The sequence below is a fragment of the Phyllostomus hastatus genome, unplaced genomic scaffold (assembly GCF_019186645.2).
Source record: "Phyllostomus hastatus isolate PE091 unplaced genomic scaffold, TTU_PhHast_1.1 phas_contig_86, whole genome shotgun sequence".
Classification (NCBI taxonomy): domain Eukaryota; kingdom Metazoa; phylum Chordata; class Mammalia; order Chiroptera; family Phyllostomidae; genus Phyllostomus; species Phyllostomus hastatus.
Window position 1 is genome coordinate 13,389,187 of NW_025333977.1, and position 24,632 is coordinate 13,413,818.

A 24,632-nucleotide genomic window follows, 5' to 3' on the forward strand; every position below is an offset into this window, starting at 1 on the left:
GTGTAACTTCTTAAGGTAGCACATTTCTACTCTTCTTTCTTACAAACAGCTTAATCTGTCTCTGCTGTTAACACCCTAACGTTAGTGTCCTTGAAGAGACTGCTCAGCCTTCCTGTGACATTTAGAAAAATGCATTTGGTATTCTGCAAACCTAAATGATTGATTGTCTCAAAATTTCTTAGACAGGTGATGTGTGTGTGTTTGAGGTAGGTATTTAATAATTCAATTGTTCCCTTTTTAATTATACCATTTAAAAATTCAGCTCTAGCATTTTTATTCTAGAATTCGAACATTAATTTGCTTTTTATAAAAGTTAGGTTTGAACTTTATTAGAATCTAAAACTTTATCCCTTATGTCTTTGTTATGTCAAGGGGAAAAATAAAACAGAAAATCCACTATCACTCTACAATCCGAATACCGTCCTTTTTTTGCTTGGAAAGTAGAATCATGTGATTGTGCTCATACTCTTCTCGTGTTCTGCATCATCTGTTAATTTTACTAGTCATTGTTTCACGCCTTTAGTTGCTAAGATAAGGTGCATATGTATCAATTAATTTTTATAACAAAAAGTGCACAAGAATTAAAGATGTTTAATTTTTTTCTTTTCTACACACTTTAGTGTTCATAACATACTATCACAATTGGGTGGTTGTCATAAGGCATAAATTTTAAAGAACACTTTTGTAGAAATTCATTTGATAGAGCAAAACCTCAAGAGTAGACAGTGTAATTATACTCCTTTGCCTAAATCATTATACTCATGATAACTGGAATCATTATATCCAAATATGAAAACACTTCAGTAAATAACAGTAGCAAACTGTATAACTTCTGTGCATCATGTAGAAGTTTGAGAATTCATGGACACTTTTTTCTTCATAGTTTGTTTACCATTAAAATTAAATAAAAATTGAACTAAATATATATATTTCTTATCCCACAGTGCTTCCTAAGGGGCCACCAGACATATAGAGATTAAATGTCAAATCTTTTATGTTCACATCATGCTGACATTGTCTTTTTTTCAGAATTTATTTTTACCATAGTATGGAAATCAACCAGCATCAAAAAGAAGGCTCTCTGTAGCTTGCAGTTCACATATTGTATTCTTTTTCCTTAATGGGCAACATTGATCTTTCTGGAACTCTAGGTCTTCTGGGAATGCAAGGATATTAACAAATTGGTGGCTGTGGCCTTAATAATAAGGCCAAGTTGCATACTTAGGCTCCTTGCCACTTAAAAGGTTTTCCTGGTGCTGGCCAGTCCCAGTGATAAGTTTTCGTGACCTTCATGACTCCATTGTCCTGTACTGTCATGGGGCATTGCTGGGAGCACATTGGGGTCTGTTGGTGTCATGCACATGGCAGTGTGACGGGATTTAGAGGTGAGGCCTTGAGGTGATTAGGTCACAAGGGTGGAGCCCTCACCGATAGAATTAGTGACTTCCTGAAGTAGACTTGGAGAGCTCCCTTGCTCTTTCTCCCAAGTGAGCAAAGAGTGAAGTTACCACCTTTGAGCCAGCAAGTATTTCCTCACACAATGTCAGATCTCCCAGCCTTGCTCTTGAACTTCCCAGCCCCCAGAACTATGTGAAATCTCTATAAGCCACCCAGTCTATGGTACTTTTGTTACAGCAGCCCGAAGGAACTGAGACAGTGGTCCCAGGCTGATCAGGCTAGGACAGTTGGGAGATTCTACTGAGGCTGGACCTAGACTGCAAAGAATAGGACCTTCATTGTGGTGAAAATGTACATATCTGATACTTCTTAAGGTCCCTTTTACATAGCTTTGCAGTGATCTGCATTCTAATGATCTCTTTGGCCCCAGTGTCATGCTGAGGTTTGGGAGTTCTAATAGATTTGGTGTCCTCTGGTGAATTTTGCTTTATACACCATCTGCTACCTTCTGTCTGCTTTCCCACCGTCTTATATTATTTGTCCATGAAAACTTACTTTGGGCTTGTATAAGAAGTTTGCTTTGGGAGAATCCTTCTGCCCATGCATGTTGCCTTCTAACCACATGTTTCTCAGGTCAGTAGTCAGCCTGAGACGGGCATAGCAATGCCTTACTTTTGCTAGAACATCAGACAGCTCTTCATGGGTTTGTTGGCTAATAGATTTGTATTACCTTGGGTAATAGATTTGTTATACCTTGCATAACTTCAGCAAGGCTTTGCAGTGATCACTTGGGGAACTGTGACATGTTGAAGACTTTCCCTTGAGAGGCACGTTAGAAGACAACACCAAAAAATATAGGCAAAGCCTCCGTGTCATTTATCTGAAAATGAACACTTTGTTTCTGTTGAATCTTCTATTTTCATGCTTCAGGGCTTTTTAACTATACAGCTTATATTTAAGCTCTCTTCTTGAGGAGGGAAGGTCATTAGACTTTTACATGGATGCTCTCATATTTGTATTATTAAATTAATGAAACAAGGAGGCCATTAGGTTGAAGTGGCTTTCATGTCTCAGTAGCCCCTGTGAGCAAAGTAAAACCTAAGCCTGTAATGGCTCAAGGTGAAGAATTGAAACCTAAAGACACCCAAGCACAAACAGCCAAATAGGCTTTTGTAAGTAAGGCAACCGCTTAAGCTACAGCCAGTCAAAGACTTTCATTGCTTTGCTTCTGCCTCCTTGTCTTTCCCCAGCTGCTGCCCTTGGTGGAGAGCTGCTAGTCACTTGTGGATTGATGCTGCCCATTGGAATCGATTTTGCTCAAACAAAAATATGCCCGTTTATCTTTTAGCAGTGCAAAGCTGGCTCTAGCTATGTTTTAGCTTAATTTAGTTTTTCAGACCCTCAGTTGACTTCAAAACCTTAGAAATGTTAACTTAATTCTTAGATACTTGGACAATTTCTAAGTATACAAATCTTTGGTTACTAAAAATAGTTTCAATTTATCTTTATTTTTATACTTTATGACTATGAATTAACACAATGTGCAAATAGGTGGGTGATATTTTATATTTTACCCCTTTACAACTTAAAAGAGGTAATCTATAATGTGTACTCACAAAAACTGAGCTAAACAGTGCTTTATTTTCTGTCTTTCAGTTTTTTATGTAGAGAAAGCAAAAATTGACTACTTTGGCTAAAATGGTATTAAAAATAATTCAGAATATACTTGGTATAATTACAGAAAAACAGATAATGAGTATGAAATTTTACTGAAGGAAATTTTGTTAAAGTGGTAATTTCCATTTAATTGGTACACTTTAACATAATTATCTTAAGGTAAAAACCTTAATTTTATTACTATTTACATAATTATGTATTTAATTTATATTTTTAGACAAATACATATAAAGACTATTTAAAAGTGTATAAATGAAAAAGTTTAGTTATAGTCAATGTTAATGGATTTATCAAAGCAGCTTATAAACCCTTTATTGCAAATTAATACATGGATGATATGCAAAGAGTAAATTCAAAGTTCATCATTGAGACTTTGCTTTTCTTCTTGTCCCTTGTAATTTGCTCTGATTTCTATTCACTTGGTCTCATTCATTCATTCATTTAACAAATACTTATTGAGCACCCTGCACATGCAAGAGGATACAGCAGTTAACAAAACCAAATCATGTCCTTACGGAACTGACATTCTCCCTGCTAGTCAGACAATCAGCAGATATCTAACTGTCTTGATATGTGTAAGAAATGCTCTGCAGGGAATCGAAGTAACGTGAGAAGACAGAGGAACTTACTGTTTTAGAAGAGTTGGTCAGGGAACATCTCACCTAGAGGCTGTTTGAACAGAGAGCAGAAAGTAAGTGAAAGAAGCATGCTGGTATCTGGGGAAGAGCAAGCTCTCTCTCTGGTCATGTGAGGCTAAGCAAAGAGGCCAACCTGGCTGGAGCAAAAGGGCAAGGGAAGTAGAGCTGCGCTGTCAGCTGCTCCAGCACAGCCCTGCAGCTAGGTGCTTACTCTGACTGGGAGGGGAAGTCGTTACAGATTTTTTTTAATCAGTTATGAAAAATGTCAAACCTACACAAAAGTAGAGAGAATGGCAACAATGAATTCACTGGATGGAGTGTTGACATGCAATGACATGATCTGGCTTAAAGGGGTCCTTTAGTTACTGTGTTGACAATCGAAAGAACAGCAGCAAGGACTATTGCAGCAATTCTGTCCAGGTGTCAAAGCTTGAGAGGTGAGGAGAAGGCGCAGGTTCTGGATCTGTTTTTGAAGGTAGTGCCTATATCATACGCTGACTGATTAGGAGTGTCAAAGAGTGCCGTCAAAGTGACTAACATGTTTGGTATGGGCAATCGACGTTCGCGTTTATACAATGAAGACTGCAGAAGTGTTTGGGAGGAAGATCAGAAGATCTCTATTTGGGACATACTAGGTTTGAGATGCCTCTAAGAGACTCAAGTGGAATCATTAAGAATACTGTCTTCCTTGGACTGGGCATATAACGTTTAACATCAAACAATGACAGAACATACTGTAATGAGAAAATACACAGATAATTGATGGTTCATTATTTTCCCACCTTCTCTTCAGGTCAGTTTCTACAATAATTTTTCTTATATTTCTAATAGCATAGATAACAATTTTGCATTTTTTTCACTTAAAATTCTGTTACAAACATATCTCCACATTGCTATATCAGCAAAACATTGACGTTTAAAAGTTGCATCATTCTGGAAGTATGCAAAAGCCCAATTAGTGCCGCAAAGCGACGACACTTTCTCTTCCAAGCCGGCAGATGGCGCCCGGGCAGCGAATGGCGGTGCTCTGCTTGGAGATCCGGAAGCTCCTCCCTCTTTCTCTTTTTTTCCACCCCTGTGTCCTTCACCCCGGAAGTGCTCGTCCGGCACTGATCGCAGGCGTGACTTTGAACGGTCTGGCTGCGGTGCCTGTTGCTGAGCACACCCGGAGTAGCTGAACCTCCGCACCTGTTCTGCGTTTGTCATGAGGCTGCTGGGCGCAGCCGCTGTCACGGCTCTGGGACGCGGGCCGCTCCCGCGGATCCCGGCAGTCCCGGGCAGGCTGGGGAAGCAGGTATTTATCAGTGCCCGGCGAGACTAGACCGAACTAGGGGCTGTCCCCGGGACCTTGCGTCCCTCCGGGGTCAGGGAGGTAATAACACCCCCTCCCTTCCTGGCAACTGGTTACTGACAGCTCTGAATACAAGCGTCGTGTCTCTGTGCTGAAAAGCCCATCGTGCCTTCACAATTACTTGTCTTTCTTGAACAGCGTCTCGGTGCCCTGGGAGGTTTGAGTGCCCCCGATTTATGGTTAAGCCTCTTCTTTTTTGTAAAGCACCTTAAAGAGAAGTGACTGGAGTGAAGGTCAAGACAGCTGAAAAATTAGTATGTTCAGGGCTCGGACCCAGCGCTAGACTCATTATCAAGTGCTCTCTTCATTGCAGAGCGTCATTGGTCTGGCTGCCCTCTCTTTCGTACGACCCTGGGTTATTTGATTTGGCGCTCAAACGTCCCGGTACTTTTCCGTGGTCTTGTTTCTGCCTTGTGCGGGGGGCGCAGAATGAAGAAGTGTGGTTAGGTAGGAGTTGAGTCTTTCCTATCATGCAAACTTCATTTGCTTCGTTTGCTGGTGTCTCTGGCATTGACTCAACTAAGCTCCTATCACCCAGATTCCATTTAATTTTTTACCCATATTTTGCAAGGTGTTTTGCTTTTCTTTTCCCAGAGTGGCTGCAGAGGTTTATATAGTGTCTTGTTTCCATAAAATGCAAGATTTTTCCCCTCCCCACGATTAAAATAAAATTTTTAAAAATGTCATTGTTTTTGTGTAGAAGGAATCAGAAACCTTTTGTAGGCTGCCTGGGAGCTATTTCACCACTGCATAGGGCATACAAGCCCTGGAATAGCCTTGCTTGGGGTGAACTACAATAAAGGGGAAGGGGGAAAACCTAAGTAAATTTTAAACCAAGAACTGTTTCCTGTTAAAGTAGTTGTTGGGAGCTGTCCTTCTGGTTTTATCAGCCCTAGTGTATAGTTTCAAACCTGTAACCTTCAGTAAAAGTATCTGCCCTGTTTATTTAATTGTTTGAATATTTATTTATTTATTTATTTATTTTTAAGAATATATCTTTTTCTGTCCTTTCTTGCAGTCTCTCCTTTGATTCCAAGAGTTGCAGGTTGAGACACATTCTTTTGCCTTTCCAGGCTGTCTGGGATGAGGCTTTGTGTCCATGGAGAATCCTTGGAGGAGAGATGTGCGCCAAGCCCATTCTAATTTCTTGCTGTGCAATGAATTGAAATTTCTTTCTTTTTTTTTTTCAGGTTAATTGGAAGGTCTGCCGATGGTGTTCTTCAGGGGTGATTCCTAACGAAAGGATAAGAAATATTGGAATCTCAGCTCACATTGATTCTGGGAAAACTACTTTGACAGAACGAGTGCTTTACTACACTGGCCGAATTGCAAAGATGCATGAGGTAGTGGTTCATACTGATTCCAGATTACTTAGAGCTCTTTCGTGGTTTCATAGTTACGATTTAATAAGCTTCACAAAACCTGAAAGGGTCAAAGAAGGGTTACAGCGGATCTTTAATCAAATTCCTATCACAAAGCGGATAGTTCAAATAGGCTTGAAATGTTGCCCTAAGGAATCTCTCTAGAGACCATCTTGGTGAATTGAGTACCAGTAGATTGTCTTTTGAGAGTGTTAAGTCCATATGATGTACCCTTAGGCAACCATCCAAATAGTACTTACATAACTTTTATTATATTTTTAATCCTCACCTAAGGATATGTTTATTGATTTGAGAGAGAGGAACATCGATGTGAGAGAGAAATACCAATCTGTTGCCGCTGCCACCCCCACCAACCCCCCCACTGCTTTCCCATACCTGCCTGGACCCAAGAATCGAAGCCACAACTTTTTGGTATATGGAACTATGCTCCAACCAACTGAGCCACCCAGCCAGGGTTCATTTACATAATTTTGAATGTTATGGAGAGATGATTATCGTGTTAAGTGGAAGGATTTAAAATGATACATAGTATGGGCTTAATAGTTAAAAGTACATATATCATCCCTGGCTGGTATGGCTCATTTGTTTGGGCATCGTCCTGTAAACCCAAAGGTTTTAGGTTTGATTCCTGGTCAGGGCAACTGCCTGTGTTGCAGGTTTGGTCCCCAGTTGGGGCACGTGCAAGAGGCAACTGGTCAATGTTTCTCTCCCTCGCTCCCTCTCCAACTTTCTAAGAAAAAAAAATCTCGAAACTTTCCTGAAGAAATTCCATTATCATTGAGTAACTTAACTCTCCATTTAAAAATATTTTTTCAGATGAAGATCATCTTCTTAAATCACATGTTTTAAAAGCTGAGTCCTTCCCACCTGGGCCTCAAAATCCATATGCAGCACAGAGCAGGGAAAATTCTGTTCTCTGAACATCTGCTCACAGACTAACACGGGGCTGGAGGACAGGGCCCGTGCGGAAGGGGCAGGGATGGCTCTGAGACGGGGTGATTGCTCTGGCTGTAGTCACTGAGAACGCCAATGAAAGCAGGGTTGGGCAAGTAATGGAGGGTGAAACCTATAGTGTTTTCTGTTTCATGAGGTGGCATGGTTTGACAAATGAGGCTTCTCTGCAAATCACATCAGTTAACTACCTGTGTTCTGGCTACATCTCAGTAAAGATTTCTTTGCTTCTTGGAATGCAGGGATGGGGCAATCTGAATTGCTGTGTTTGTGTTTAGGTGAAAGGGAAAGATGGAGTTGGTGCTGTCATGGACTCCATGGAACTGGAGAGACAAAGAGGAATCACCATTCAGTCAGCGGCCACCTACACCGTGTGGAAAGATACCAATATCAACATTATAGACACTCCTGGTGGGTTCAGTTCTTGGTTTTATAGCAAATTGTTTGGGCAAAACCACCTTTAGCTATTCTGATGCAGCTCCTTTTTGAGTATCAAATAATACTCAAAAGTGTGACTGAGTCCCTGTTAGAGAACTTTGACTTGGGAACTTTGAGAACTTTGACTAGAGCACCTCGTCCTTCTGTGGTTTCCCTGAAAAATCGTGCTAGTAAATTGTGACTAGGAAGGCTGTACCTTTCACAGGTTGTAGCTGATTCCAGAGGTTCCCATGCCCTTGTATCGCTTTTGAAGTAATCTTGTGGGGCGCCTGGGCCTTATGGTGATGAACGGTATTGGTGATTTAAAAAATTCACATTCTAATTAGAAGACTTATGTGATGAGCAGAGATACGAAGACTTGTAATTATGCATGTTATAAAAATTCACACTGCTTTTTAAGACCACCACATGCTTCTTTGTCTCCTCTAGGGCACGTGGACTTCACAATAGAAGTCGAACGGGCCCTGAGAGTGTTAGATGGCGCCATCCTGGTGCTGTGTGCGGTCGGAGGGGTGCAGTGCCAGACCATGACTGTGAATCGGCAGATGAAGCGCTACAACGTTCCATTTCTAACTTTCATTAACAAACTGGACCGGATGGGCTCCAACCCCGCCAGGGCGCTGCAGCAAATGAGGTACTGAACTTTACAAAGGACAGAGGGGGTGTGACGGTCTGATAACAAACTTTGTATTCAGGACAATTCATTCAATATCATTAACCTTTATTCTTACATTTCCCCTCCTTTAAAAAATGTATTTATGTGAGTGACTTATTTCAGTAAATGGAGCACTGAAGTCGGTAGTTTGGTGGGTGGTGTGATCTCATCAACTGCCTTCTCCATAAAATGGGGAGAACAGGACCTAAATTGTAAGGATGCTGAGTTCAGAAAACAGTCTGGCAATTTCTGTTTTGCTGCAATTAAAGAAGTTAGAACCTCGAGTAGATTCTAAAAGTGCTTTGCATTTATTTAGACAAATGTTGAGGATCTTCTTTAGTTTCACCTTAGCCCGAGGGATACAGCTGAGTGCTCTCAGTGGTGAAACGCCTGCTGAGAGCAGTAGCCCTTCCTGTCTGCACCAGACAGAGCCCGGTGGTTTTCAGAGTTTGTTACATTGTGCGCAGCTCTGCGTATTTCAGATAGTCTTTGGAAAGAGTCAGAGTTCCACTTCTTACCTCCTGCAGACGTGTGAATGGAGCTGTGGAGTTTCGGCCCAGCTCACACAAGGCAGAGCTGATGGTCGTAGGCAGCAAAGGTGACGAGAGCGGAAAGGCTGGGAGTGGTGACAAAAGAGAGGGTGCTGAGGAACTCTGAGTGACCGTGCCACTCTGAGCACTTTGATGAACGTGATGTATATGAGAATACGAGAGTGAAATTTTTCTTTACTAGATACTTATAATATTTTCTTGGTAAAATGAAACATTCTCACTTTTTTTACCTTTATTACTCATATTTCAGTTGTGCTCGGCAATGCAGGGACTCTTCCTGCCAAGCCTTTTTCTGAATTTCAGGAACATTCTTTTCTAGCATCTGTTTGACCACTGGTTTGTATCACTCCCTTTTTACCTGTTTTCTCATTTATGTAATCCCCACTGGACAGTATTCAGAACTTCTAGATCTGGTCTCTGTGTTTTAACTTTTCTTCCATACTTTCTTCTGCTTTCTGTCTCTGTTTGGAAACGAGCAGTGAGTGAATTATCGAGGTCAGTTTTCCAGTTCACTCATCGCCTGTTCATCTGCAGCCCTGCAGTGATCTAGCCTGTGTTTTTCTTTTTAATTTCAGCAGTTATATATAGTTAATTTACATAAACTTTCTCTTTTATTGCAATGTCCTTATTAATAGAGGTAATTACTTCTCAGAGCTTTATATTTTATTTCTTCTAGTAAATCTCTCCTTGGAGGTTAGTACTATTTCTTGAACTCCTGTGTCTCTTTTAAGCTATTGGTTTCCTTCAAATATTTGGGTACATCGTGTTTTCTGTCCATAATTATAGATGGGCACCTGGAGTCCGTAGCAAACAGTGGGAGCTAGAGCATGGTTCTTGTCAGCGAGAGTCCCAGCCTGTGAGTGTAGTTCCCTGTCAGCGGTTGTGCCTGGTGGCGGCTACAGGCTGGTGATCAGTGTCTGACTTCAACACCTGCGCTGAGAGTGCTCCTGTCAGAACCTGTCCAGAAAGCTGGAGTCGGGTGCTGGAGTCGGCTGACTCGATGTGGGCAGGGTTATCCCACCATCCTTTTAGAGTGCTTTTTGTTGCCGAATGGGGTTGTGGCTTCCTGGGCATGACGAGTTTGGCCGCCCGTCTCTTCCCAGCTGCTTTCTGTCCTCTGTTCTGACCTGCTGACGACACCCTCCCAGGTCTACGACATCTACCGTTGATTCATTTTTATCTCTGTTTTAGGTCTAAACTAAGTCATAATGCAGCATTTATGCAGATACCCATTGGTTTGGAGGGTGATTTTAAAGGTATTATAGATCTTATTGAAGAACGAGCCATCTATTTTGATGGGGACTTTGGGTAAGTATTAAAAATATACCATTAAATTCTTACATTTCAGAAAGTACTAAAGAGAAGGAAAGGATGCGTTCTTGAAACATAAACACTTTTTTGAAATGTTGCTGGAAGAATATCCTCTAAGATGATTTTGTTTTAATGCCTTTAATCATAGTTACTTCCCATTTTGCTTAGTATTCATTCAGAGGGAGAGTATGGTACTTGTTGGGTAATATATTTATATACCATTATGACATGTATGGTGTGATAGAAGGCCTTCAACTTGGGTCAGTAATGTAGTGCCCATTCATTCATCAACTCATTCATTCTGTGGACTTTTAGGGAGCAGCTACGTCCTGGGTATTGTGATAAAAACTGGTAGGAAACTAGGAATCATAAATATTTCCTCTACCTACTTCACGGCATTACAAAGATAAAAAGATTAATGTATAAAAGGCACTTAGAATTTGTACAGATGTTTTGGCATACAAGAAGCAAATTGGTAACTGTTTGACATAGTATTTGGTTTGTCAGTCAACTTTTGGGTGACTTTAGCATACAAAGCACTGTAATTGCTCGGTGGTCATCAAACCACGGCATTCGGAAAGTCGCCTGGAGAGCTTGTTAAGACACATACTCTTGTGTCCCCCTCCAGAGATCAAGTCAGTAGATCTCAGGGTTTGGCCTGGAATTTGCATTCTGGAAAGCTCCCAATGATGCTGCTGTCCCAGGCTGCAGAGCACGCTTTGAGTGGCACTGATCTGGACAGAGTGAGGGTCATACATGACCCTTGCTCTGAGGAGTGGCCCCAGCAGCCGGGCAGTTTCCTACCTCTGCTGTGAGCTGGGGTCCCTGCCCTGGCAGATGGATAAAGGGTGTTGTGGTCATTGAACGGAGAATTATCTGCAGCAGCTGGCCTGTAGAGCTGTCCCACAGCCGGAGTGTTTCTCACGCTTCTTGTGCGACAGCTAAGTGATGACAACAGGGTTGGCCTGTTATTCCTTCAAGTGAGTGTAAGGCCCAGGAGCAGGGGTTTTTATCAGGTTTGCCCGCTGCTATTTCACCAGCCAGAGGGCTGTCTGATACATAGTGGGGACTGAACAAATATTTGTAAATCAATCAGTCCACTTCCCCAGGACTACATCAGAACCACAGATGGAACTTCTTAATAAACCTGCCCCCTTTCCCAGCCCTAGACCACTGGGTTCATGTATTTTGATGATCCTGATGTAAAAGTCAAGGAACCAGAGAGCTTGCTAGAAAGGAAGAAATTAAGCTCTAAAGATTATGAAGAACATTCTTTAGAACTATTTGCAATTAGCTGTTTTTATTTAGTTATGTTTTTTTTCTGAAAAGATTATTATTCTTTTGGTATTAGTTTCATTTTTAAAATACTTTGAGAACTTTCATCTAATTATTTCTAAATATCAAGTGTATTTGCTTATTCACTATATGTATTTTATTTGTGACTCCCACCTCTTTGGCCTCTAGAGGAATGGAGAGCTGCTGCCAAGGTGGACGAGTCTGTTGTGTTTGGTGACCCTCGTTACTAGAAAATGGGGTAGTCTGTGTTAAAGATTACGTGATTGGGTTTGTTACGAATGGAAAGGAATAGTCAGGTCTCTGATCCTGCTTGTTAAGAGACTGCAGTGTTTTGATTAATTTTGTTAATAAAATATTTAGGTGTTCACATAGCTTTGAAGTTAGGTTGGCTTTGAATCTTGGCTCTTCCATTTACTAGTAGTACAGTCTGGAGCAATTTGCTTTGCCTGTTTTGCCTGCTGTCTGAATTTTAAAGATATATATTGGTACTATTTACCATATTAATACAAATATATGAGAGCCTTTTCTCATCTAAAAAGACTGTTAGCTATTAGTTTAACTTTTTCACTGGTGCTTTATATGTTTGATGGCATATCCTTAAAGTACCCAAATAAACCATTTCTGTTTTTAGCCAGATCATTCGATATGAGGAGATTCCAGCAGAATTCAGGGCAGCGGCAGCTGACCACCGGCAGGAGCTGATTGAATGTGTTGCCAATTCAGATGAGCAGCTTGGCGAGATGTTCCTGGAAGAAAAAATCCCCTCAGTTTCTGATTTAAAGGCAAGTGCTCTCAGAAGAAGTCTTATATTAAGCAAAAATAGAGAGGAAGTTTTGTTTTGTTTCTCAGGGAGTGAACATGATGCCTTGTTTAAAAAAGTTATTTCTTAGTGCATTTACACAATGGAGTACTGCTTGGCTGTAAAAAATTAAAAAAGAAAAAAAAAGGGATCTTACCTTTTGTGACAGCGTGGATGGACCTGAATATGATGCTTTTATGCATGGGTTTTACTAATGAAATTGGAGTAAATTTATTTAACATAATTGGTTTCTTCAAAATATACTTGACATGCATATTACTGTCATGTAAGAGTTCTATATAACTCAGGTGTTACATAATATATATTGTGTTGTATAACTGAGTTATGTAATCTCTTAAAATGGAAAGGGAGTCATAGTTTGTTCTAGGAAAAAAAGACAAACAGCCAACCTTTTGAGTACATTTTTATTAAGAAAGAAGATAAATATAGAAATGTTATAGCAATAAGTATGTGTGTTCTTTAAAAAAAGAAAATAAATCAGTTAATTATTTATTAGATGACACTAAATATTTTTATTAGATGAAACAATTTTTAAATGTTTATGGTTTAAACATTTAAAAATATACAAAAGTACACGGCTGCTTAGTTTTCTGCCCCCTCCCTTGAATAGGTAACCAGTTAATAAGTTGCCAGTGTATCTTTCAAGAGATTTATATATATATATTCTTTCTCCTTTATATTACTCAATTAGCATAGTGTTTTACATAGCATGCTGTTTACACTGTTCTATGTGTGTGTCTTCTAAGTGTGTATATATGTGTGCATGTGCATATAATTTTGTCAAATTAAAAATTAGTGACATTTCAAAAGTGTTGAAAGCAGCTTTTTAGCCCTGAAAAGCTATTTGTTTTTTTCTCTTTTTGTTTTGTATTTTGACCTTAAGTTATAGAGAACCTGATTCTAATGCCCAATAGAGCCAATACTCCAAGGAGTATTAATACATTCTTTCATTTTTTAGTTTGTAATTGGTCTGAAACACAAAGTGTAATTTTTAGGATTGACTAATCATTAATTTTTTTTTTGGCAGCTTGCAATCCGAAGAGCTACTTTAACTAGGTCATTTTCTCCTGTCTTTGTGGGAAGTGCCTTGAAGAACAAAGGAGTTCAGCCTCTTTTAGATGCTGTCTTAGAATACCTCCCAAATCCATCTGAAGTCCAGAATTATGCCATTCTCAATAAGGAGGAGTAAGTCTTGGAAACTGATTAAGTCTTAGTTTATGCAGAAATACTTTAACCTTTATACACTATGAAAGAATGTAAGAAGTGTTCTTGTAGTTGTGTTTGTGTTATTTTTCATAATTTACAAAAACAATTACCATTTCTATTTGGGTAACAATTTTGGCACATGCAAAAATATTTATTATTCCAGTTTCCATATTACATTGTATTTGTGAGTTAGAAGTATTATTTGTGTTATTATCCATCAAGGTTTACATCACTAGAAAAATTTAGGACCAGCTGTTCTCAGTCATAATTTTTTTTAAAAAAGGCTACATGAAACCAAAACATTTTTTTGAATGCTCATTGATTACAAGGTCTGTCCAGAAGAAGTCCAGGCATTGTTAATATAATGAGAATGGTTTGCACAATATCAGTGTAAACCTGGACGCCAAGGAGAGTAGACTGGAATGCCCATGAATGAACAATGACAATTTCACTGTGCTAGTCAGTGGGGTGGTAGATGCTGTTGAGTGAGGATGTGACTGTGTGGCCATCACATTCAAGATGACTGAGCGAGTAGAGCAATGATTCTGCATCATATTTTGCATTAGGCCTGAACATTTCCCCCACAGAAACTATTCAGATGATTCAGAAGGCCGCAACCATAGGAAACTGGTGATTGGCAGCTTTATCACGACAACGTGCCTGCTCATATATCATGTCTTATACAGAGATTTTTAGTGAAACATCAAATCACCCACATGACTAAGCCCCTCTATAGCACCCTGCTACTTCTGGCTTTTCCCAAAACTAAAACCACCTTTGAAAGGGAAGAGATTTTAGACTATCGATGAGATTCAGGAAAATATGACCAGGCAGCTGATGGTGAGTGGGAGAACTGTGTGAAGTCCCAAGGTGCCTACTTTGAAGGGAACTGAGGCATCATTGTCCTGTGTACAATGTTTCTTATATCTTGTATCTTCTTCAGTGAATGTTTATTTTAACATTACATGGCTGGATACCTTCTGGACAGACCTTGTATTTTGCTTTTCTTTCTCTATCAGACCATTTTTATGGTTTTTTTAGTTTCCTCTGGGCCTGTCCCAATGTAATGACTAAGGCCCAAGAAGTTATTCTTACAGATTTTTTTCAGGGAAACTTCACTAATGTGTGAAGTCAGAGTGTTTGGCACATGCACTTTTTCTCAGATAATACTCTTTGATGAAACAAATTGATATAAAAGAAATATCAAATATTGTATCTCACAGAGTTGTATTTGTTTTACTTTAAGTGACTCAAAGGAGAAAACCAAAATCTTAATGAACTCCAAGAGAGACAATTCCCACCCATTTGTAGGCCTGGCTTTTAAATTGGAGGTACGTTGCTTTCTAATGTATTTAACTGTTATATGTAGAAATTTTCCTTTAGGCTTTTATTCCTATTATAAAAGAACTCTTATGACCTATTTGGTTATAGGTTTCTCCACTGCCACTCTTTCTCTCCCTTTCCATACTGACTCTGTAGAAGGAGGGGACTGTGCACAGACCACACTTACGGAGTGGAGATTACTCCCCACCTCCTTGAGGGAGCAACATCTACTTAAGTTATTCGGGATTCTTCTGTATGGGAGAGTTGTCCTTTCTCCCCGTTTATGTATGTATTCAGTCGTTTGTTTATGTCAGTATGGACTTAAGGGCATGTACTGCATTTTGCCACGCGTGCCGTGCTGCTGCGTATGATGCGCACCTGCGTTCTGTGCGCACTGCACACGGGGTTATCGTACTCATCATTATCCCCACGGCGTGCAGTCATTATACCCACGTGTAATGCGCACCCTTGTTTTCCCCTAAAAAATGTGGGCAAAAAAGGGCGCATTATACACAGCAAAATACAATACTTGGTACTTTGAATTACAGTTCAGTAGTATGTTACTTGTTTTGTGGCCTAGGCTGACCAGGTTTGGCCCTGGTAGCTCTTTCACTTGGCTCCTTGGACGTGCCCCAGTGTCTGCTTTTCTGGCTGCTTCCTTCCCTTCCTGGCAGTGCAGGGTATTCCAGGCTTGTCTTGGATATTCCCTGCCCTGGCCCTAGGATCGGCCTCTTCTTCGGGAGTCCTGTTCCTTTTAATAAAGAGAATGGTATCAGAAACCAAGATTTGGCCACTGGGTATGCTTTTTTGTTGGGATATCTTTGCTCTGTTCATATTTTATGTGGGGAAAGAAAGGTGTATACGTTGGAAGTGGTATGGACAGAATTCTATTTTGAGGGCTTTTTCCAAATTTTAAAATTTTTATAATGTAATTTTTATCATCAGTAAAATGAGAAAAATGGTAATTTTAAATTATAAAATAGAAATAACATAGCAGTGACAATTTTTATACATGAAGCTTCTAAAAATACATGTTTGGGAATACTTTCTTAGGATCCCCAGAATAATGATTATAGAATTAAAGGTACAGAATATATTAGTATTCAATGGTTTGTATTGCCAAATTGCTTTCATACTCAGAATTAATGTATTAGATTATTTTGATGAATCTTTATCAGCAGGATATTACTATTAAAATCATTGCTGACTTCATAAATGAAAGATGTTATTTTAGTATTTTGCCTTGCCTTAATTACTAATGATAGAGAATATTTTTCCATATACTGTATTATGCAGTTGTGTTTTTTCTTTTGTAATTGCCTTTTTTTAAAAAAATAGGGTCAAAGATTTTTACTTGTATGAGCTTTCTCTAATAAAGTTAATTTTTTAAAAACAGTCAGTACTTTAAAATTTATATAGTCAAGTCTGTGAATCTTTATCTTTAGTCATTCTTTCAGTTTTAACCTTAGAAACTCTCTTGTTTGAATATATTTAATAAACACTTCTTTTATTTTTTACTTTTTTTGGTGGGATTTTTTTTTTTTACTGTTAACCCAACTGGAACTTGCTGTGCTGTGCACGGCGAGGCAGGGCCCGGTGCACCGCCTCTCCCTCCGACAGCTGTCCAGCCACGGCTCTGAACGATGCTGCTGCGCTGTTCCGTTGGATGCCGAGTCTCCCGCGTCACGTGTTGATAAAGGAATTAACTGTTTTAGATGTTTACACCGTACTCTGTGGAGTGTTTGGTCTGATTTGCGCTAGTTCTATACTTTTCAAGTTTTGGAGGATTTGAAATGTTTTTATATTAGTCTTAGTTTCTTCTCATTAACATACATTTTCAAAAGTTTTTATTTCTTACCTATTCCTCTACATGACTTTTAAGATCATTAAATAAATGTTTAAAAATTCTTCTTGGGATTTTGATTGCAATTTTGGTAAACCTGTAAGTTAATATGGGAAGAACTGTCAAGTTTTAAATATGTGTCTTATTGTTATTATTATTCAAGAGAAATTGATCCTTAATTATTCATTTTATATTCAGTCACTTTACAAAACTCTCACTTGTAAGATTTCTGGGTGACTATCAATTTTTTTTAGATGTCTTATTATTTCTAATGATATTTTTGTTGTCTTTCCAATAATTATACCTTATTTTTATGTCCTATTATTTAAACTGAAATTATAAAATAATACAGAAGACAAAAGTATAATTCCTTAAATGATTTAAAGTTTTTTTTAATAACTTTTATTTCAGAGAGAGCAGAAGTATTATCTTGGATTATGATACCAAAAAGAATACCACAACCATTTAATTACCGATATTCAAAACTACTAAAATTGGTGAAGGAAGATTTGGAGATAGTTGTGAAGTTTTCCTCCTGATTTTGATTCTTATGTGTTCTTTTTCTTTCTGCCCTTACCCAATCTCGACTTCTAGGCAGGTCGCTTTGGACAGTTAACTTACGTTCGCAATTATCAAGGACAGCTGAAGAAGGGTGACACCATCTACAACGCGAGAACAAGAAAGAAAGTGCGGGTGCAGCGCCTGGTGCGCATGCACGCTGACATGATGGAGGCAAGTGCCTGGTCACCGTGCAGTCAGAGATTCCTCCACTGCAGTCGGAATAGGTCTACTTTCTTGGTATCCCAAGCCCACAAGAAAATCACTTGCCATTGAATGTGTTTTCCTAACTTCTTCCTTTCTACTTAGGTGTGGCACAATTCTGATGTAGCACTTTAGTCTGGGCTACATTAGCAGATGTTAAGAACACACAGTTTATACCATTGTTTGTGAGTTAGCTGGATTTCCTCAGTGACCAAGGTGAAGGAGAGGGGACAATTAGTTCCCCAAAACTCAGAACACAAACTCAGCACTATCCTCAAGAGCTGTCATTACAAAGAATACAGTAGGTTTTTAGGACAGTGGAACTGTGGTTCTGAAAGGTGAGAATAGCAGATTCACACATTTTCCCATTTTGTTCAGTAAAAAATTCTGAAATATGGCCAGTCTGGAAGCTCTGTGTAATGCTAGAGCTTTATATTCGTATAGCCCACCCCGAGAATGGCCCTAATGGTGTTAGAATCCATCTGCAGGTTTCAGACCTCTAAAGTCTGGTCCGGGAGATACATTTTGGCTTGAATTCATGAATTGGTTCTGAATCTGTCCTAGCCATCTGTGATCCATACATAGGGTTAGGCCTTGGTAGGAATACCAAGTGTGTGAGGTTGTCTCCTTCTCTCACCTTTTCCCAGTTCAGTTCTGTATTCCTGGAGAGATTTACTAGTCTACGCAAAATCTTCAGATGTTCAGCAATTTTTGGTGCTTGTAACTTTTATATCTCCTGGAAGATGCATAGGCAGTCTTTCAAAATTGGACAGAATTGCTGTTTTGAGATATAGGCAGCAGGGGGCAGGCTAGAGGGATTAATGATTGTCACAGCTGTTTTGTGGGCCAGAAACCAGGAGAATTTTACGGCTGTGTTACCATTAAAGTAAGACACACACACTTGGTCATTCACAGCCACAGCTGGTATGAATGAACTATATTTAAAAGGACAAAAACAAGGAAGTTTAGAGGCACCAGTGCTTTGTTCTTAGACTTCCTGTTTTCTCAACTGCATCTATCTGTGAGAAATTAGATTATTTTAAGTAAAAGGACTCTACTCTCCTGCCTTTGTTTTCAGAACTTCCTTTGTAGGCTTTTCTTGTACACCTTTGTCATATGCATCTTGTTGTTGGACTGTGGCAACACACCTAGTCCACGCTTTTAATCCACGGGAGGCACTGGAGAACTGTGAGTGTCTGCCTTCCGTCAGCACTGCGGACACTCCCAGTAATGCTGCTGGGGCTCTGAGTTCCCATTAGAGTAAAATCTTGTCTGTTGAAATGTGGTTTAAATACCTTAAGCGCCCAGCTTAAGGTATGTCTCGCCATGGGTGGCGGTGCGTTTGTTCTAGCTAATTCTTTATAAAATTCGTGGGGAGATTCTGCCGTGTTTGTTTATGCTCAGTGGGTTTAGTGTGCAAGTACTGTCCAGCTGCCCTGTTCTGATTTGTATTACTTGTTATTTCTTTATTTAGGATGTTGAGGAAGCATTTGCTGGAGACATCTGTGCATTGTTTGGCATTGACTGTGCTAGTGGAGACACATTTACAAACAAAGATAATAGTGGACTTTCTATGGTAAGTCATTTAATTTCAAAACTGTTTACCACTTGAGTTTCAAAAGTCTACATTTGTATGCAGTACATTTAGTACTTCAGAAAAACAACCACAAATGTTTTCATTGCACAGTGCAATGTATAGACTCAAGTATAGATTGGTTGTGGTTCTTTAAATACGAGTTGGACAAGTGTGCTGTGTAAGCTAATTTATCTGGCTTTTCTTAGTAAAGTCATTTCATGATCCTTCAGGGTTTTTAGTGTAGGGAGAAAACACACCTGGTCCGTGTCGCTCCGATTCCTGAGCTCTGCCTCCCCATTGTGGGTCGGTCTCCAGTTGCTGTCACGGTCCTCAGGCTGGTCCCCATGGAGTGCTCCTCCCTTAGTAACTCAGCAACCAGAGTAGACCCTTCCCTCAGGAACTGTAAGGGCAGACTAACATTTAGACTAGACTTGGCTGTCACATAACGGAAGGGAACCAGGATGTAACTAGACAGTCAGACAGCCTGCTCTGTGGCACACATAGGTCCCTTTTTATCTCTGAGGCACCCTGAAGGGAAGCACATGCTGTTAGTACAGGTAGACCCTGGGCAAAGCCCTGAGGCTGAACAGGTAGATACCTCTGTACATGGAGGGCAGGGAAAGACAGGAAAAGAGGCAGGCCACTCCAGTCTGGCATCTAACAGTGTTTTTCAAGGGAAGCTTACAGAGGAGGCACATCTTGGGCAGTCTCTACCCTTCCAACAGGTGCCAGACAATTATTCTATGGGGTAAAAAGAGGGGAGCAGTCACAGGGACTAGTATAGGAATGCTACCTGATATGGAAATTACATAACGTGTGTGACCAGGTCAGGACATCAGCCTGTTCCAGGATCCAGCTCATAGCAGGAGGCATGAGAGGGGTGCTTTCTTTATGTCGGAGTGAACGTCAGTTAGAGTCCGAGTCTCTAAGAGGGTTTGGCAGTAAGCCGCCTCTGTCCTGGCCCAGGTCAGCTTGCGGTCCACACAGCGGTCGTGCCGTGGGGCAGTCTCTCCTCCACACCTGCTTCGGCAGTTCCTGCCCTTGAATTCCCTTCACTCCCCAGTTTCATCCCTTTAAGAGGACAGACTGTTCCATGTACAGTAAGACTCTTTACTGAATTTAGTAAAGAAAGAATATGACTACATACAGGATAGGTAATTAGTGGGAAACAAATTGACAGTGGATCATGATGTAAGAACTGGTCCAACCCTGACAGATGAGCACTGTAGTAGTCCCAGATTGTATGACAGACTCATAATTTTATAGTACAGTGTTTCGTGTAAAATATCGTCTCATATCTGGTTTTAATGTTGATGTAAGACAGTACAAAAATTAAATAAATCTGTGCAGGCTTTTGGGGGCTCTGGATAAGAGGACTGCCATGTGAGCATGATTAATAAGGCTTTCTCCACGTGCTTGTCATTAGCAATAGGAAGCGACCGGGGGTGTGGGAAGTGCTCAGGCTTGAGCAAGTAGACCTGGGTGAGAGTCTGCCCTGTGTTTCCCACCAGCCTTTGGCCACAGTATTTTCTCTTCTTTCCTTGCCCTTCAGATTTTATTTGTAAAATGGGGTTAATAATATCTGCCTCTCAGAGTCGTGGTTGATTAAATGAAGTATCATGTATAAAGAATCTAGTGCCCTTTCTCTGTTTCTCGTATCAGTGACCTTAATTTGATTAAATAAGTAACCTGTCAGAAGATAGCAACAGTAAATGTAGCCACCAGTCAATAAGAATTCTACATCTCAGCATTTGGATTGGATTCATTATAATGATTGTGTTAAATTGAAAGTATCGATAGACTTAAGGGTCATAAACAGTTAAGTAAATAAATAGATACTTTATTGTTGTTTTGGGAGGGAGGAGATCATATAAATGGATGCCTTTATTTATGAGTATATTAATATTTTTATTTATTTAATGCATATAGTTAATGCATTTTAACTCCAGGATATATGTTGTCTGGCTTAAAGATGTTTAGTGCTTTGTTCTGTTGTAAAACAGACCATTAAAATTAATCCATCCCCGACTCTGATTCATTCAGTACTATATTAGAATTCTTCTCTGTTTTTTAAAAAATATTTTAGGAGTCAATTCATGTTCCTGACCCTGTCATTTCAGTAGCAATGAAGCCATCTAACAAGGTAGGAATTTACTTTAATACTCACTATCACAATAAAGACTTGAACTTTTTTAAATAAAATCTTTTATTTATTTGTTTATTAACACAGGGAAAGGGAGGGAGAAAGAGAGGGAGAGAAACATCAGTGTGTGGTTGCCTCTCATGCGACCCCTACCGGGGACCTGGCCCACAACCCAGGCATGTACCCTAGAGTGGGAATCGAACCCATGGCCCTTTGATTCACAGGCTGGTGCTCAATCCACTGAGCCTCCTTAGCCAGGGCTAAGCTCTTTATCATCTGTCTGCACAGTACACATGGTATCTTGTGATAACCAGCAATCTTATTGTTTCTATTTCCTCTTTTGGTGTTGAGATCACTTTTTAAAATTTACCAGTCAGTTAGCAGTAATTACTCCTCAGTGTATTTAAAGAAGTTGATGGTATTTACGAGACTGCTTCATAACTTTACTAAGTAAAGCTGTAACTTTCTCCAGACTGGTAAATGTAACTTCCTAGGTTCAGATCATAAGAGGATGGACAAGGGGAAACGGGCATTTGTCATAAGTTGTAGGAAAACCTCACTGTAAAGTACATTAGAATATTGCATAGCTTAATTGCCTCATGGATCATAATACATCTCCAGATTTGTTGTAGTTATAAAGTAAATGTACAGTCGTAACATGGAAAGTCTGTAAACAAGACTGTTTTTCTCACTTTCAAATATAACAAATTTATGATTGGATATCATTTAGCTTTTTACAAAGCCAAGATTACTTAAGTTTGCATTCACTTTAGCTTGCCATTGGAATTGAATCATAATTGTTTAGTACTTAAATTTCTTTGATGTTCGTACCAATCACATTAATATGGTATTGAAATGAATCATTCATGCACTGAGCGAATAGTTACGACCTCTTGTCATCTGGGAACTGTCATTTACAGAATGTATTCTGGTTGGTGTTGTGGATGTATGAACAGCTACTACTTCATCTATTTTGAGGAACTTGAGATTTTTACAGACCCATCTCATTATAGAAAAAAGAATGTTGAGGTGGCAAGAAATGTTAAAATACTCCCATCTCAGAAATTTGAAGAAAAGCAAATCTTACATCTTACTACAGTAAGATGTCACAGTTTATTTCGAGGACTTTGCTTAATTGTTTGCTTTTCCCTTCAGAATATGCAGGACTAGATTAAAGATAGATATAAAGCTCTTCATTCCTAACTTCAGAGTTTATGTAAGACTTTTGTCCTGATCGTTCAAAGTAATGGAGGGAAATCAAATGCATCAATATCCAAAGGGTGTTTTGGTGTCTCAGGATTCTTTGCTTGCTGGAGTGAATTAAATTAAATAATGAAATCACTGCATAAAGCTGTGCATTTCAGGAGCGGAGGCAGGGATGATCTAGTAAGCTGAGAGTACCTGGCAAGTACAGGGAAAAGGGAAAAGATTGTGGAGACAGACTAACCCCGGATCATTCTCAGCATGGCCATGCACCATCTGTGCAGTCTTGAGCAAGTCACGTCACTTCTCTGCCCAGCGTCCTCACTTGTAAAATGTGGATAATTCTATTTTGCAGCATTGCAGTAAGAATTTGAGATAACATCTACAGAACATAGAACACACAGTTCCAGGCACATGTAATAACTGTTAATACTGGTGATTCAGGGTGTATTAGTTTTCTGTTGCTGCCATAAGAAATTGCCACAAACTTAGTGTCTTAAAACATCATAGATGTGTCATTTTTTAGTTGTGTAGGTGAGATATCTGACACAGTTCTTAATGGACTAGAATCAAGGTCTTGGCGGGACTGTGTTCCTTTCTGGAGGCTCCAGGGGACAGTTTATTTCCTTGCTACACAGATTGTTGGAAGAATTCAGCTCCTTGTGGTTGCAGAACTGGGGTCCCCATTCCTTGCTGTCACCTGAGGGCTGTACCTAGCGTCTAGAGACTGACCCCCTTCCTCCCGCCTCCAATGCCTGCAGCAGCGAAATGAGCCCTCTAGTGCTTTCAGGGGTGTCCAACCCACAGGCCACATGTGGCCCAGGATGGCTAAGAATGTGGCCCAACACAAAATTGTACATTTACTTAAAACCTGTTTTTTGCTTATCAGTTTTTATTACTGCTCGTGTATTTAATATGTGGCCTAAGACTACTCCTCTTCCAATGTGGCCCAGAGACACCAGAAGATTGGACAACCCTACATATTTCTTGCCTCTTCCCTCTTCACATCTCTCCGACTTACCCTTCTGCATTCCTCTTCCGTTTTTTAAAAGCCCATGTGGTTACGTTGGGCCCAACAGTTATTTCTGTCTGTTCCCTGAATCACACTGCAGATTGCCCTTTACCATGTAAAGCAGCATTCACAGGTTTGGGGGTTGATGAGTGCACACCCTTAGACGGCTGTTCCTCTGCTTCCCACATAAGGAAATTACATCCAAGGAGGATAAAGAAGCATGAAGTCACCTCCAAACAGACTGTTTTGAAAGTCTTGGTGCAGCACTTGCCTTACTGTTGGTCTTAACTGTTCTCTGAATCTGCAGTTGAGTCTTGGTAAACATGCTTAATCCTTTGATTATATATATGATTTCTGAAATCTAACACAGTAACACAGATTTTACTTTCCGCTTCATGGGCAGATTTCCACAATTGGACAGATTTTGTCAGTGTAATAGGAGAGGGCACAGAGTTAAGTCTTGGGCTGTCGTATCTTGGTATGGAAAGAAAATTCCGTCAGCTAGCCGTTTCCAGCTCCATTGGCTGGGTGGTATCCAGGCTCACATATTTAAAGGGTATTTTCTAGGAATTAGATAGTAGATCATTTTCATTTCTTAACTGCGTATGTATTTAATTTTATGCAGTGAAGTTCTTTCAGCAGTCCCACTGCTTATCATGATTAGTAAAATCTGTCATGACTTTCTTTTTTTTTAAAGAATGATCTGGAAAAATTTTCAAAAGGTATTGGCAGGTTTACAAGAGAAGATCCCACATTTAAAGTCCACTTTGACACCGAGAGCAAAGAGACAATTGTCTCTGGAATGGGAGAATTACACCTGGAAATCTATGCTCAGGTAATGAATACCAGGGAGATTCAGTTCAATTGATTTTATTTATGTTTGTGTTTTGTTAAGAGTAAAACTCTGTAATTTTCAGTATAATGTCCATAGACTACTAGTGGCTTTTCAGTCACCCTGGTATCCAGTTGTGGTACACTGCTTCCTCTTCTATGTATTACAAATTATTTTTGCTCTGTAAATCCTTTTATTTGTAAAGCATTGCGGACTTCTAGAATCAAGGTGCAGGGGATTTGTAATAAGGCCATCCGTTCAGGT

General features: G+C 39.7%; 1 protein-coding gene across 1 annotated transcript in view; it reads left to right on the forward strand.

Annotated features, from left to right (window-relative positions):
* The first annotated feature begins 4,817 nt into the window (after window positions 1–4,817).
* GFM1 (G elongation factor mitochondrial 1) overlaps window positions 4,818–24,632 on the forward strand; it is a 38,267-nt gene continuing 18,452 nt past the window's right edge. The window contains exons 1-12 of the mRNA XM_045851462.1: window positions 4,818–5,007; window positions 6,255–6,407; window positions 7,676–7,808; window positions 8,265–8,469; window positions 10,233–10,349; window positions 12,280–12,430; window positions 13,496–13,653; window positions 14,921–15,005; window positions 17,435–17,572; window positions 19,077–19,178; window positions 21,265–21,321; window positions 24,234–24,371. Of these exons, the coding sequence (XP_045707418.1) occupies window positions 4,918–5,007; window positions 6,255–6,407; window positions 7,676–7,808; window positions 8,265–8,469; window positions 10,233–10,349; window positions 12,280–12,430; window positions 13,496–13,653; window positions 14,921–15,005; window positions 17,435–17,572; window positions 19,077–19,178; window positions 21,265–21,321; window positions 24,234–24,371 (1,527 nt within the window). The 5' untranslated portion in view covers window positions 4,818–4,917. The remainder of the gene's footprint in view (window positions 5,008–6,254; window positions 6,408–7,675; window positions 7,809–8,264; window positions 8,470–10,232; window positions 10,350–12,279; window positions 12,431–13,495; window positions 13,654–14,920; window positions 15,006–17,434; window positions 17,573–19,076; window positions 19,179–21,264; window positions 21,322–24,233; window positions 24,372–24,632) is intronic.